The 12,758-nt window shown below is 44.4% G+C and overlaps 1 protein-coding gene across 1 annotated transcript in view; it reads left to right on the top strand.

Annotated features, from left to right (window-relative positions):
• Positions 1–5,278, top strand: part of LOC121301622 (ectoderm-neural cortex protein 1-like) — an 8,808-nt gene extending 3,530 nt beyond the window's left edge. Inside the window, exons 2-3 of the mRNA XM_041231173.1 lie at positions 1–1,204; positions 4,918–5,278. The exon at positions 1–1,204 is cut by the window's left edge and continues 614 nt beyond it. Coding sequence (XP_041087107.1) covers positions 1–1,176 — 1,176 coding nt within the window. The 3' untranslated portion in view covers positions 1,177–1,204; positions 4,918–5,278. The remainder of the gene's footprint in view (positions 1,205–4,917) is intronic.
• Positions 5,279–12,758: the final 7,480 nt, after the last annotated feature.

The following is a 12,758-nucleotide window of genomic DNA, read 5'->3' as shown; positions in this document are numbered from 1 at the left end:
AGTGAGGAGCTGGAGGTGGAGGACGAGATCCTGGTGTACGAGGCGGTCATCGACTGGGTGAAGTACGACCTGGGGCGACGGCACGAGGACCTCCCGGAACTGCTGCGCTGCGTGAGGCTGGCCCTGCTGCCCGAGTCCTACCTTCTGAAGAACGTGGCAGCCGAAGAGCTGGTGGTCGGCCACAAGCTGGGCCTGGAGATCGTGGAAGACGCCGTTAGGTGCAAGATGAGGATCTTACAGAATGACGGGGTGGTGACTGGGTTTTGTGCCCGCCCCCGCAAGGTCAACCAGGTGCTCCTGCTTCTGGGCGGCCAGACCTTCATGTGCGACAAGGTGTACATGATTGACCGCAAGACCAATGAGATCACCCCCAAGACGGACATCCCCAGCCCACGCAAAGAGTGCAGCGCCTGTGCGATCGGCTGCAAGGTGTACGTGACCGGCGGGAGGGGCTCTGCGAATGGGGCTTCCAAAGACGTGTGGGTGTACGACACCCTCCACGACGAGTGGTCCAAAGCGGCGCAAATGTTGGTGGCCAGGTTTGGCCACGGATCAGCTGAGCTCGATCACATGTTGTACGTGGTTGGCGGCCACACTGCCGTGGCTGGCTCGTTCCCTGCCTCCCCGTCCGTGTCCCTCAAACAAGTGGAGCAGTATGACCCCCAGACCAACAAATGGACCCTTGTGGCACCTCTCCGGGAGGGCGTCAGCAATGCTGCAGTGGTCGGGGCCAAAATGAAACTCTTTGTCTTCGGTGGCACCAGCGTCAACCGGGAGAGACTGCCCAAAGTCCAGTGCTTTGACCCTTGTGAGAATCGGTGGATGGTGCCCACCTGTTGCCCTCAGCCTTGGCGCTACACTGCGGCGGCCAGCCTGGGAAACCACATCATAGTGATCGGAGGGGACACTGAATTCTCAGCCAGCTCAGCCTACCGCTTCAACAGTGAGACGTACCAGTGGTCGAAATTTGGCGACGTCATGGCAAAGAGGATAAGCTGCCACGCGGTGGCGTCGGGGAACAGACTATATGTAGTGGGTGGCTATTTTGGCGCCCAGCGCTGTAAAACATTGGACTGCTACGATCCCTCTACAGACACTTGGGACAGTGTCACCAGCGTGCCATACTCGCTCATACCTACTGCTTTCGTCAGCACTTGGAAATACCTCTCTTCCTAGAACGTCGGGAGGACACCGTGTGTGGAAGGTGAGTTTAATAGGAGCATTGATGTAAAAAAAAAAAAAAAAAAAAAAAAAGCTGTAGGCAGTTGCACAATGTAAAATAGAAATTGCATGACAGAACAGTGAAGGATTTTCACAGGGTTAGTCAGTCTTCTTGACCTTTTTAGTCTTGCTTGTGTTGCATTAGCTGCAGCGTCACACAGCTTTTGTATGGTGCAAGTGTGACGCTGCTTGCTTCAGGCAGGGTGCCTGTAACTGGTTAAACAGGACTGTATTGAATAGAGCTTCCTTTTGAAGCAGAGTGCTGTGTGTTGACTAAACAAGATGATATGAATTCTGTGCTGCCAATTAGAAGAGTCTTTATATTGGCCTGTAACTCCCTGAAAACGTGCATTTCTCAGGTGAGCACTTTGTTCTTTTTTGGCAATTAAAAGCAGTTTCGTGACGGGTATAGAATCTAACCCTTCCACAATGAGGCACATGTTTCTGACATGCCTCACGGTTGCAACACTTGCTTGGTGGAGTCAGGTTTCGTTACCTAGGTCATTTTTTAAGGTGGTATCTCTGGGTTGTCATTAGGCTTCCGTCTCCTCAGTTCAAACTCCTGACTGCTTTTGATTTTAGTTTAGCTCACAAAAGAAGTAACAGTTGTCAGACATCCTTTAGAAATATGAGCCACTATTTGCATTTAGAATCCTGCTGCTGTTCCACCTTAAATTGTCTCCATGTATATAGAGGGTAAATACTGGACCTGAAAGCTGCACAGAGAGCTCCCGATGGCTGCTTGCTGTTGAGCAAAAGCAAACAGTGTGTTTTTTTTTTTTTTAAGGTGGTTCACTCCTGAGGAGTGAAGTGTTAATGTGGTCAGCATAGCTCTGTAGACTAACAGTAAGTAAACTGTAGGGGCAGGACTAGCCCAGCATAAAAGGCCTAAGGGTCATTCCAGTTCAGTGTGATCCTGAGGTTAATAGTGGTCATACTGCAAAACCAGTACAACGAAAATGTAATGTAATCAGGATTGTGGATCTCCATTTTAATCACATTAAGCATCTGATTCAGTAATAAATGGTAGGTTTTATTTTCAGATGAGTATCAATTTTTGACAACCTTCAGCAGTTTTTTTTTATTTTTTATTTTATGTTCCTGTTCCCACAGATTTCCATTGCTCTATTTTAGGTGCCGATTTTATATCAGAATCACACTTATCCACTCACTTCCTTTTCACCAGGATACTACAGTCAAGCCGTCGAATTAAAACTGTATGACCTCGAACTTTGCCTTTCTTAAAGAGCGTTTCTGTGTTGTGTGTCTGGGTTGTGATTGTGTAGCTAGGTAGCCTGGCAGGCAGATTCAGTAAGTCTTGGGCTATATTTACAGCTGCATGTCTGAGACAGTCTCTGGTTTCTGGAAGTTAAGAGAGCTGCAGCAGCCAGTTAGTGATCCAGCCCCCCGTCCCTGTCCCCGTCCCCGTCCCCGTCCCCGTCCCCCGTCCATATGTGGCAGCCTTGCTCTGGAGCCTTGCTCAACCGCAACCAGGGGTCAAAGGTGCCCGTGCAATGCGTGGCTTTGCAGCCCCAAGCAGCTGTTAATAGCTCCCGGCACAGAGAGTGTCTGAAGGCAAGGGAAGGGGTGAGGGATGCCGAGTAACAACCAATTCAATACTAATGTTTCATTCATTTCAAACTTGAAAGGGTGCGGGGAGCTACCAGGATTAGCATTTCGTAATGGAGCCCGCTCCCTCCCTCCACTCCCCAGAGTCATTAATCAAGCCAGTAAATGGCAGGACTGCATTCATATTTTATTGTTTCATCTTTGTGCAGTTGCCAAATATCCATAGGAGAAATGAGTGCCTATTTAACATGTTCAGTTTAAGAAAGCATGCGGTGCAGAGGTGTAAAACATACAGAAATTATATACAATTAAGAAATAATCTGACTATAGAGGATCTCTGATGTGTTTTTTTTAAATCAACTGAAGGCAATGTGGTTTGACCAGAGACTTCTATTTCAAAGGGATTCCCCTGTAAAAACGACCCATTGGAACAGTGTCTGCGGTCAGTCCTTCAATATATTGAAGCCATGCAGCCATGGAATTGGGTTGGCATTTATTAACAGAGTTCGTGTGGGAGATTTAAAAAGGTTAGCTTGATCTCTGGACTTGCCGAGTAGGCGTTCCCAGCTTTGAAATTGATTCGCAGATGGTTTAGAGATCACCAATAGAGCAGTGCTAATGAGCTGACTGATTTAAATTTATTACAGGTTTTAGAAATGTGAAAAGCTTCACTGTTTGCATTACTAAAAATTCTTTGAAAACATGTATTTTAATAACATTTCAGATATTTTAACATGCACTGTAACACACTCTTACTGAAATGATGTACAGTTGTGGTTTCACCCTATAGCATTAACTCGTTTTGCTTTATAAAGTCGAATGAAACCTGCTGAATAATGTTACATTAACATACTCAATTCCATACCGCTTTTAAAAAAAAAAAAAAACTGGCAAATGTGACATTTCAAAATCAAACCTGAAATCCTGCATTACTATTATGTACTCCGGAAGACTTTTGAGATATCATTTTGTAATTTTCTTTGATTACATGACAAGTAAAAGATCAAAATTATGTTCATACAGTTTGTTTTTTTATATATAAATTGTCTCAATCCTAAAATTCTAGGTGATACAACACTTTTGTCCACAACATACCATACAGTAGTTTGAACTAGCGTGTCATTGTTATGTAGTAGATCTCCTGCCTATTGTGGCAACTTTGTAACGCACTTATTGAAAATCCAGGCTTTGAAAATGAAAGCCCTTTGCCCGGGTAACATTTTCATCCATCGATACAGACTCCAGCCATTCCTTTGCAGCGTTCTTACCTTGACATGCAAATCAATGCAAAGCAGCGTCAATGAATGTGAACACCAGGTAGCATTTAAAAAAACCCAACCTGCACGTGCCTTGTCCTCTAGTTGCACTTTTCACAGATCTGTACACACAGATAGCAATCGCAGTTACCTGATAGAGGCCAAAAAAACGGAGGTATTCTAGATGTCTTAATCTGGCCCTGTCTAAATAGCTCAGGAGTGCAGTGACATGGCAGTACAGTTCATGAAATAGCTTGCTTATGTTTTTAAGTCTCTATAGGCTGGGAACAGGTAGTTTGGGGCTCCCTGAAATACATATTCCTATTCAGGCTTCAGTAAGGGGTACATGTGGGGGGGGGGGACGGGGGGGGGGGGGGGGGGGGGGGGGGTGAGGCGGGGTGGGGGGGTAGGGGGGGGGGGGGGGGGTGGGGGGGGGGGGGGGGGGGGGGGGGCGGGGTGGGGGGGGGGGGGGGTGGGGGGTGGGGAGGGGGGGGGGTCGGGGGTGGGGGGGGGGGGGGGGGTCGGGGGGGGGGGGGGGGGGGGTGGGGGGGGGGGGGGGGGGGGGGGGGGGGGGGGGGCGGGTTAGGGGGGGGGGGGGGGGGGGGGGGGGGGGGGGGGGGCGGGGGACGGGGGGGGGGGTGTTTGGGGGGGAGGGGGTACAATGAGCCCAAAAGCCCCTGGGGGGGGGGGGGAGGGGGGGGGGGGGGGGGGGGGGGAGACTGAGTGCAGAATTACTCTAGGTGCCAGGAATTCCATTTGTACCTTGGACAAAGCCCATTAAAATGAGTTTGTTCCTCAGGTATTTAAGCTGTATCAGATGTGTGGCTGTGTTATGCTTCGGATTCCTGACTTTTTTTTCTCTCTCTCCTAGAACTTTATTGCCAGAGATGTCTGGAATTTGACGGCGCGTCTCACTGTCCTTCTGCAATGTGAAGACACCAGATCAGAGACAAGTGGGCTGGACGTTCTGAAGACTGTGGCGCAGTGACTGTGGACGCTGAAGCACTTTGGTCCTGGTTCCATGTAGACCCGTTTGTACACTGGGCTTTGTGATGTCCAATGGAATGTTCTGCAAGCTTCTGTATTGTACATTATGCACTATGCATATTCTTGTCGCTGAGTGTAAATTAAGTGAGATGGTTTTGGGATTTCCCACAGGAATTTGTCTTTTTTAATTAACTGTTTTATTCCAACCCTGCAGCAGATGGTCTTTTTAAAGTTAAATATACTGCTACAGTATATAAACACAGGTTTGTTTTTAGGTTTTTTTCAGTACACTGGAGTAATGTTCTGGGTAAGGCTTGAGTTATTAAAGTTTTGTCTAACTGTTTTCAGAAGTTAAGTCCAATGCACAGTCCGTTTCAACTCCAATGTATCTGATTTCATGAAGCTCATGGTAAAAGCTGTATTGCTCACACTGCTGTGCAAAGGGAGTCTTGTTTTCAACGGATACACTTTCTGTAGCTTTTTGTGAAGTTATTTTTTTAAATGCCATTAACATTATTATCAGTTTTGTTATCATACTGAATTTGCTGTGTAAAGACTGAACTTCGAAACATGTAATTTAATTATTTATTTGATGATTTTATTGTTCTTGTGTAGGTCAGGTCTACATTCTCAGGGTATATATTACTGCCTCCGCCCCTGCCCATATGTAATTAAAAAGGTGATTATAAACGTTCATTTTGTATTTATTGGTCTATTTATTTTCCTTGTGCATGTTAACATGTATACCCCCTTTGCCACACTAAAATAAAGTATTCTTGTAAATTAAATTACATATGAAAGGACAAAGCATGCCAGGTGTGTGTTTCAAACATGTTCCCTGTTCAAATGAACCATCCAGGACTCAAGCTGGTAACTATACCTGGTAAACCTGGAATTGGTGAAACTGCTATGCAATGGAGTCTTATTTCCAACCCTGAAGTTTATGGCACTGCCATAGTTCTAATTTATAAGGACTACGGCCCTGCTGTAATTTTGATTGTATCTAAGCCCCGATGTATGGCATCTTTTGTAAATGTAAATGTCATGTAAATATCATTAATCCTGAGGTCTAATGCAATAGAGAGAAAATGTTATTCAATAAATGTTTGTCTCTTTGTATATAATAATGCAGATTTGTATTTCTTTTATTCAAATTATTTTGTACTGTTTGTGCGGTGTGGTGTGTGTTTTTTTTTATTTTTTATTAATAATTTTGAAATGGGGTTGTGTCTGCTGCCGGATGTGAAAAATTGTTCCAGTCCATACCAGTTGAACTAATTCATTCGAGCTGGTCAACTGGTAGTGGAACTGGGACTGCCCTTGAGTGTGGTGATCCTTGACTCTGGGGGAAAAACAAGTAACTTGCAGGAAGACTACTGTCAGATACCAAGTTTAACATTTCCACATATATTCTATTACAAATGGGCATGGATATCCATGTAGTTATATTAGATTGGCTAACAGGGCTGCAGTTTTGAATGTTAAAAATAGCAAATTTAAGAGTAAACAGCCATTTTCTAAAACGTACTAATGTTCAAGCTGTCCTCGCAAACTGTCTAGTGATTATTACTACCAGAATCACCCTAGCAGGCTGGCAACCCGGGGAAGGATAGAAACCTCTTTTAAAATCTCTAAAATTGTGATTTTTTTTTTGTTTTGTCATTCTTCACTGGCTTGTGTGTGATTTTAATGTATAAACGTTCTCTCTCTCTCTTTTTATATTGCTGCAGCCCGGAGCTGCTTGTGTTGTGACATGATGATGAATAATAAAGTTTCGTGCCATGCTGCATCCGCTGTGTTCTCTTGTGCTTCACTTGACTTCAGCTGCTGCAGCGTCTCCGGCAGGATCACACAGATTCTCTAGTTTAGGGGACACACTGTGTATTTGGATCACAGAGCAGTGTTGCGTGTGCTATTAAGCACATACACTGACTGGCCACTTTCTTAGGATCCATACCTTGTGTCAGGCCTGATCACAGCCTTGACGTGACGTGGCAGTTCCACAAGGTGTCTGAAGTGATGTTCATCTATTCAGTCGTTAATATTTCATGCAGAGGTAGCAGAAGATTGTGATGACAGCTGCGATATATAGAAATAAAGCAAAGAATTTAAAACAGCGAACAGCTCTCTATCCAAGGAGAATCCAGATCTCATCAATCACTAGAAATACTTCACGAAGTAAGCGATAAACTAAAAACTCGCTGGTTTATAAGAGAAATGCTCTTTTGGAGAATGCTCCAGTTCCAGTTCATTTATTATACCATGATGTGTGAATAAAAATATCAAAACCAACGGGAATATGTTGAACAGTACACTGTGTTGCTGTGACATGGAGCACACGGTGATACAGCAAACATAAAGTAATGAGTTTCTTGTAGACACTGCAAGGTGCTTTGCACTTTTAGAGACCATCAAACTTATCATGAAATACATTTTAAAAACAAGATGACCTAAAGGCTGTGAAAAGAGGTACTGACGATAATAAGAGCAAGGAAACAGATTACAGTATTAGCCACCCCTGTTTATCTGGGAATTGGGGATTGATTGTCATGATAAATCATATCGGAATAGGTTTGCATAATGATACAAGACCAAAAGCATGACCTAGCTCATTGTAGTTCACCAAATGCTTCCTGAAAAAAGGATCCTGTTTATTTTTAGGTTTTAAACAGAATGACCCCTCCTTAACTGGCCATTTAATGTTATTATGTGCATATTGTGATACCCCCCAGCTGAGCTGCAGACCCATCCTGAGCTGAGCAGTGACTAATTAGTTAAGCGTTTTGAACTTCTATGCACACAGCATAGATTTTTTTTTTCTTTTTAAAAAAAATGCATACATCGGGTGTTCAATGCTTTCTCTGGGCGTTTTGTGTGAAAAACAAACAGCTGTTGCAGTAGCTACACAAACACAATGCATGGTAAGCTGATCGTTGCATTCCTCAGCGCGCTGCCCACATGAGGCATCTTACTGTATGTGTACCGACAACGACAAGAATGTGAGCCTTGAGATGTGCAAGGCGTGTCCATGTGCTTCCAGAGAATTACTTTTTTTTTAATTGTCTGTACTCTTTCTATATATCGCAGTTGTCATCATTACTTGCTCACAGAGGGCTCTTTGCAGGACACTGAGATCATGCAGAAAACCTTCAGAGCAAAGGGACTTTGCACAGCTTTAGAAGAAACCCAGAGGCTCTAGCGAAGCTCCCAGTTACCAACCGAGGAGACAGAGGTTACAAACACTGTAACTGCTGCACTGCCAAACTGATGATTTATTGATTATTGATCGCCACGTCTTGCCTCAGTTAAACATTCATTTTTCAGGAACACAGTATGAAACCTGGTTCCAGGAGACCTACTTTGAGGCAACTTTGCTGTATCAAACCTCAAGTCGCTCCTGGTGTACCATGCAGTGGCCTGAAACCTAGTCTCCTGAAACCAAGTTCCAAACCACAAAGTGGCTTAGAGTTCCCTCAGTTTAAGACTCTAGGGATGTAGGGAACAATCTTGGTAACTTTTCATCCATTGATTTCCTCTGGAGAACTTAGGTTTGCAGGCATGTAATTACAAATCATTTGTTTTGGATATGAAAATGAAGCTGTGGAATAAACAGTCTAGACCTCACTGCATAGTAAGCAGCTTAAATAGCTTGTTTTACCCCAGTCGCTCTGAACCGTTCCCAGAGTGTTCAGTGTCGTTTATTTGGTAGTGAGTAAATCTCTGTAATTATCATAGTCTTTAGTTGCTAATCTTCTGGACTCCCAACCCCGAGTGGAGCGTACAGATTTGAGGCCCCCCCCCGCAGGGAAATGGAGACTGGGCCTCAATCAAGCCATCGCTGCCCCTCCCGGCTCTCTGAGAGACTCAGAGTCCTCACCAGAAGAGTAATAGATGGCTTAATAATTCCCCCCCCCCGGCGTGCGGCAATGAGAGCGTGGCCCAGACGGCAGATGGGAACAGCTATTACACAAACAGCTGGGTGTGCTCCCCTGGGACACAGTTATCAAAACAGAAATCTGTAATCAAATCGGGGAGCTAGGACATTTTAATAGCCGTGGTGATAGCTTTTTTTTTTTTATTTTTAAAAGGCCATCACGTCAGCTTCTGAGGCGTTTATTTATGAAACCACAGGGACCGCCTAGAGTGGGCGGATGAAACCCTTCCTGAGCGATTCCCAGTGCCAATGTGATGGTTCTGTACTGAGGCGATGCTACCACAAGGGTAGCTGCAATGGGACCAGCATTTGCAGAACGGTACTGCAGCGGTACCATTTTTTTGACCCAACACACACTGGTGTTACAGTACAGTAGCACGGTACCAGTGTGCTAATAACACATAGTAATGTCATTGCAGGCAATGCCCTGTTCTGCTGGAGTTGCTTTAGGGCAATACACGTCTCTTATAGTGGTATTGCAACTCAATGCAAATAAATGTCTTCTGTTAGGCGTGTGAGACTCTACCGTTACGGATTCTGTCTCGTCCCCTGTCGGTGAGATGAGGTTAAAAGCTCTAAAGCCGCGAATGCATACGAACATGGATCTTTTGCAGCTGGGTTGCAGAGTCAGCTACAACTGCAGAACAAAGGAAGAGTGGCCGCCCTGTTGCATTAGTAAGCCGCTATTCTGTCTAAGTGACTTTAAATTAAAGGAAAATTGGTTCACCAAGTCCTCCTCAGTCATCGGAATAGTGCCTCGGCACAGACTGGGGAACTGAAATTAATTTATGTATTTGGAAATACCAAGTAGACACCAGGGTCGGCAGAGCAGGAGATTAAGCATTGTTTTCAAAATGGGGTTCCTGGGGACAGTAAATGGAGCCATTGTCCTGCAAAGTGGGTTTCAAAAGCATTCGGCCGACCCCGCAATTAAACCGCCGTTCACCGCACACATCAGCAGACGTTTGAAGGCTTTGGACAAAGGAACAAACCGGCTCGCCGAGATATGAAAATGATTAAAATGCTGCCTCAAAATGAGCAACGAGGAAAGGGCCTTGAATGGGTGCGGTGAGCCAGTGAGGGACGGCGCTCTCTGGAGTCTTGTGAAAGTCTGTCTCTCCACCCAAACATCGGCGTGTGTCTGTGTGAGCTGGGGAGCTGCACAGCTGCGACGCTCCACTGACACAAAGGCGCTGAATTATTTCTGAATTAACCGCGGTGCTTTCCTCCAAGGACTTTGTTGTCACAAGACGGTATTGTCAAACTTAAGCACCGCAAAAAGAAATTGTGTAACCCTTAGAAACTTCTCAAGATATCATTCGTTGAATAATTTTAAATGATTTCAGCACATTCTAAAAAGAAGAGAGTGAGGGCCATTCAATTGCCGGACGGGGTATAAATACTGCAATCTTTAAAATAATGAATCTAGGACCCAGGTCTACTGAATTGAAAACTATAAACTCACCAAAAATGTGAAACTTGTGTTTCTGCGATTTTCCATTGCCTTGCTTTTCACGGGAAAATGTCAATGAATGAAAGCCTGCCTGGTGTGGTTTTGGAGCGCTAGCTTGTAAGGAATCCGGATTTGAACTGTGCCCAGTTCCGATTACAGATGATTAAATCAACGGTAAAGAATTTGAAGATGTGCCGTGACTCGAGACCAGTGGAATTGAGGTTTCTGAGAAAAGTGCCTTGGCTTGCCAGGGGGGCGGGCAGGTGGATGCCTGTGGTTTAGCTGACTGTACTGTACTGGGGGACAGTAAGATTTTTTTACCTTTCTCTCCATTAGGAACAGATTATTTGAGCTAGTTTTACCAGACCTTGATACAAACAAGTTACATCTGTCATCTACCAATCGATGGTAAATCAGCGGTAAACATTGTAAAGCCCAGAGAGGTATGGTGAAATATTTTTTAAACAATGGTAAATGCATATCGTAACTAGGAGAAAAGCATGAGAAAAGTGCACAAAAATCGGGGTAAACTTTTGTAAGGGGTGAGTTGACTGTCGTTATTCTAATTATTAAATAATTATAAATAATTAGGAACTATTCTTTAAAAATCAACCAATTTTTGTAGAGGGACCTTATGTATTATCCATACACTAACTGGCAATAAAAAAACATCTGATGATTCATCATCTTTCAAATTGCAGAAGAGGCTAATTAAATCGCCTACAGAGGTTCAGAGTCCAGCCTGCCAATTAAAAACTGATGCAATTAACCATCTGCAATACACCGACAAGCTCACAAAATGTCAAACGTTACTGCACACATACACAGATTGATATGAGAGGGTAGTGGATGAATGGATCGTTTCAGCATCGCCATCCATATGGAAAAGCCAGCAGAGAATGGATCCACAGAACTGTAGTCTTCTAGACTGTAGTGTAACAGAACATTCCTGTACAAGGGCTGCAGCCACAAAGAGGCTTTGCTAATTGAATTTGCAATTATCATGTAATTATAGTGGATCTTGAATTGTAGTGTTTAATAGGAGGACACTTCAGCTTCAATTATAGTGTAATCCACTGAGGGGAATCATTTTTTTTCTGTTGTTGCTCTTAACAGGGTCTGGTTCAAAGGAAAGGATGGTTGCATGGGTTTGTAACAAAGTTCTTGGAAGAAATCATGCAAATCACATTTGGTGCATAATTTAAAACAACGTCATTTTTTTCATGGGCGAAAAACAGAACATTTATTTCGACTTTTGTAATGGAAATATCAAATAGTGCATGAGTACCATCACTAAGAAGACATAATACAAAACTACAAAAAAAAAAAAACCCACACAAAAAAAACCCAACTGAAGTTCTTTCGCTTGCATGGCTTGTATTTGTCATTTGATGAAGCCGATTTGAAGGGGGACAGAAGCCCTGAGGTCCGCTATGAAAATGAAGCGGTGCTGTGTTGTGTATTGTTCTAGCAGCAGGAAGATGAAGCACAGGAACAGGGCATGCCAGAGCAGCACTGAAGATGTGGTGCTGCTGGCTCTAACAAGCCACATTCTGTTACGGAGAGCTCGATACAAAACCACAACCCCACCAAACAGCTGTAATTCGAACCAATCCAAGCGGATGCCATGAAGCTTAATTACAGAAATTCCTGAGATACCTTCAAGTTTGGATTAATGTGGCAATTAAGGATGGGATAATGAACGCCAAAATGTTTTTCTGACATGTATAATGAGCTATTGTGTGGATGAAATCAGCTCAGATACAAATCCTGTTCCTCTGCAGTGTACTGCAATATTCAAATGAGAATTCAGCAACCTTACTGTGCTACGGTTGGTCCTTGGGAAAGACAAAGTGCACTTTTAATTCCAGACAAAGTAAAAATCTTAGCATGATAACAGGACAGCAGAGCAGGAGCATTGCAGAATAAACCTTACCAAATCTCTTTTGATGCTGTTTGTAAGCATTCTGAGTGGTTCTGGGCTCTGTTGTTACTCACAGAGTTGTTATCATAGCTGAACAGCCTTCCTCAATCTATTTAAACCACATGACAATGTAAACTCTGTCAGCTCACCCTGCTCCCTCAGTCTGTATACACAGTAAGCAGGGTAGGGTTCCTCTTTGACACGGATGTTAGCAAGCTACTGGCATCTGGAGATCAAAGGCCGGCCCTGCAGGTGTCCGCGTGTGCTCACTAGGTTGCCTGGCCGGTAGGGTCCGCTGTGGCACGATGAGGAGAAACCTTCCCTGCCAGTTTTGTCTCCCTAACCCAGCGCCAAAGCAAATGCAACGCTCACTCCTGAGTCCCCAGCGAGGACCAGTGACTTGGCACACAGCTA

The sequence above is a fragment of the Polyodon spathula genome, chromosome 27, assembly GCF_017654505.1.
Source record: "Polyodon spathula isolate WHYD16114869_AA chromosome 27, ASM1765450v1, whole genome shotgun sequence".
Taxonomy (NCBI): domain Eukaryota; kingdom Metazoa; phylum Chordata; class Actinopteri; order Acipenseriformes; family Polyodontidae; genus Polyodon; species Polyodon spathula.
Note: the sequence above shows the minus strand (reverse complement) of the source record. Positions and strands in the feature narration are given on the sequence as shown.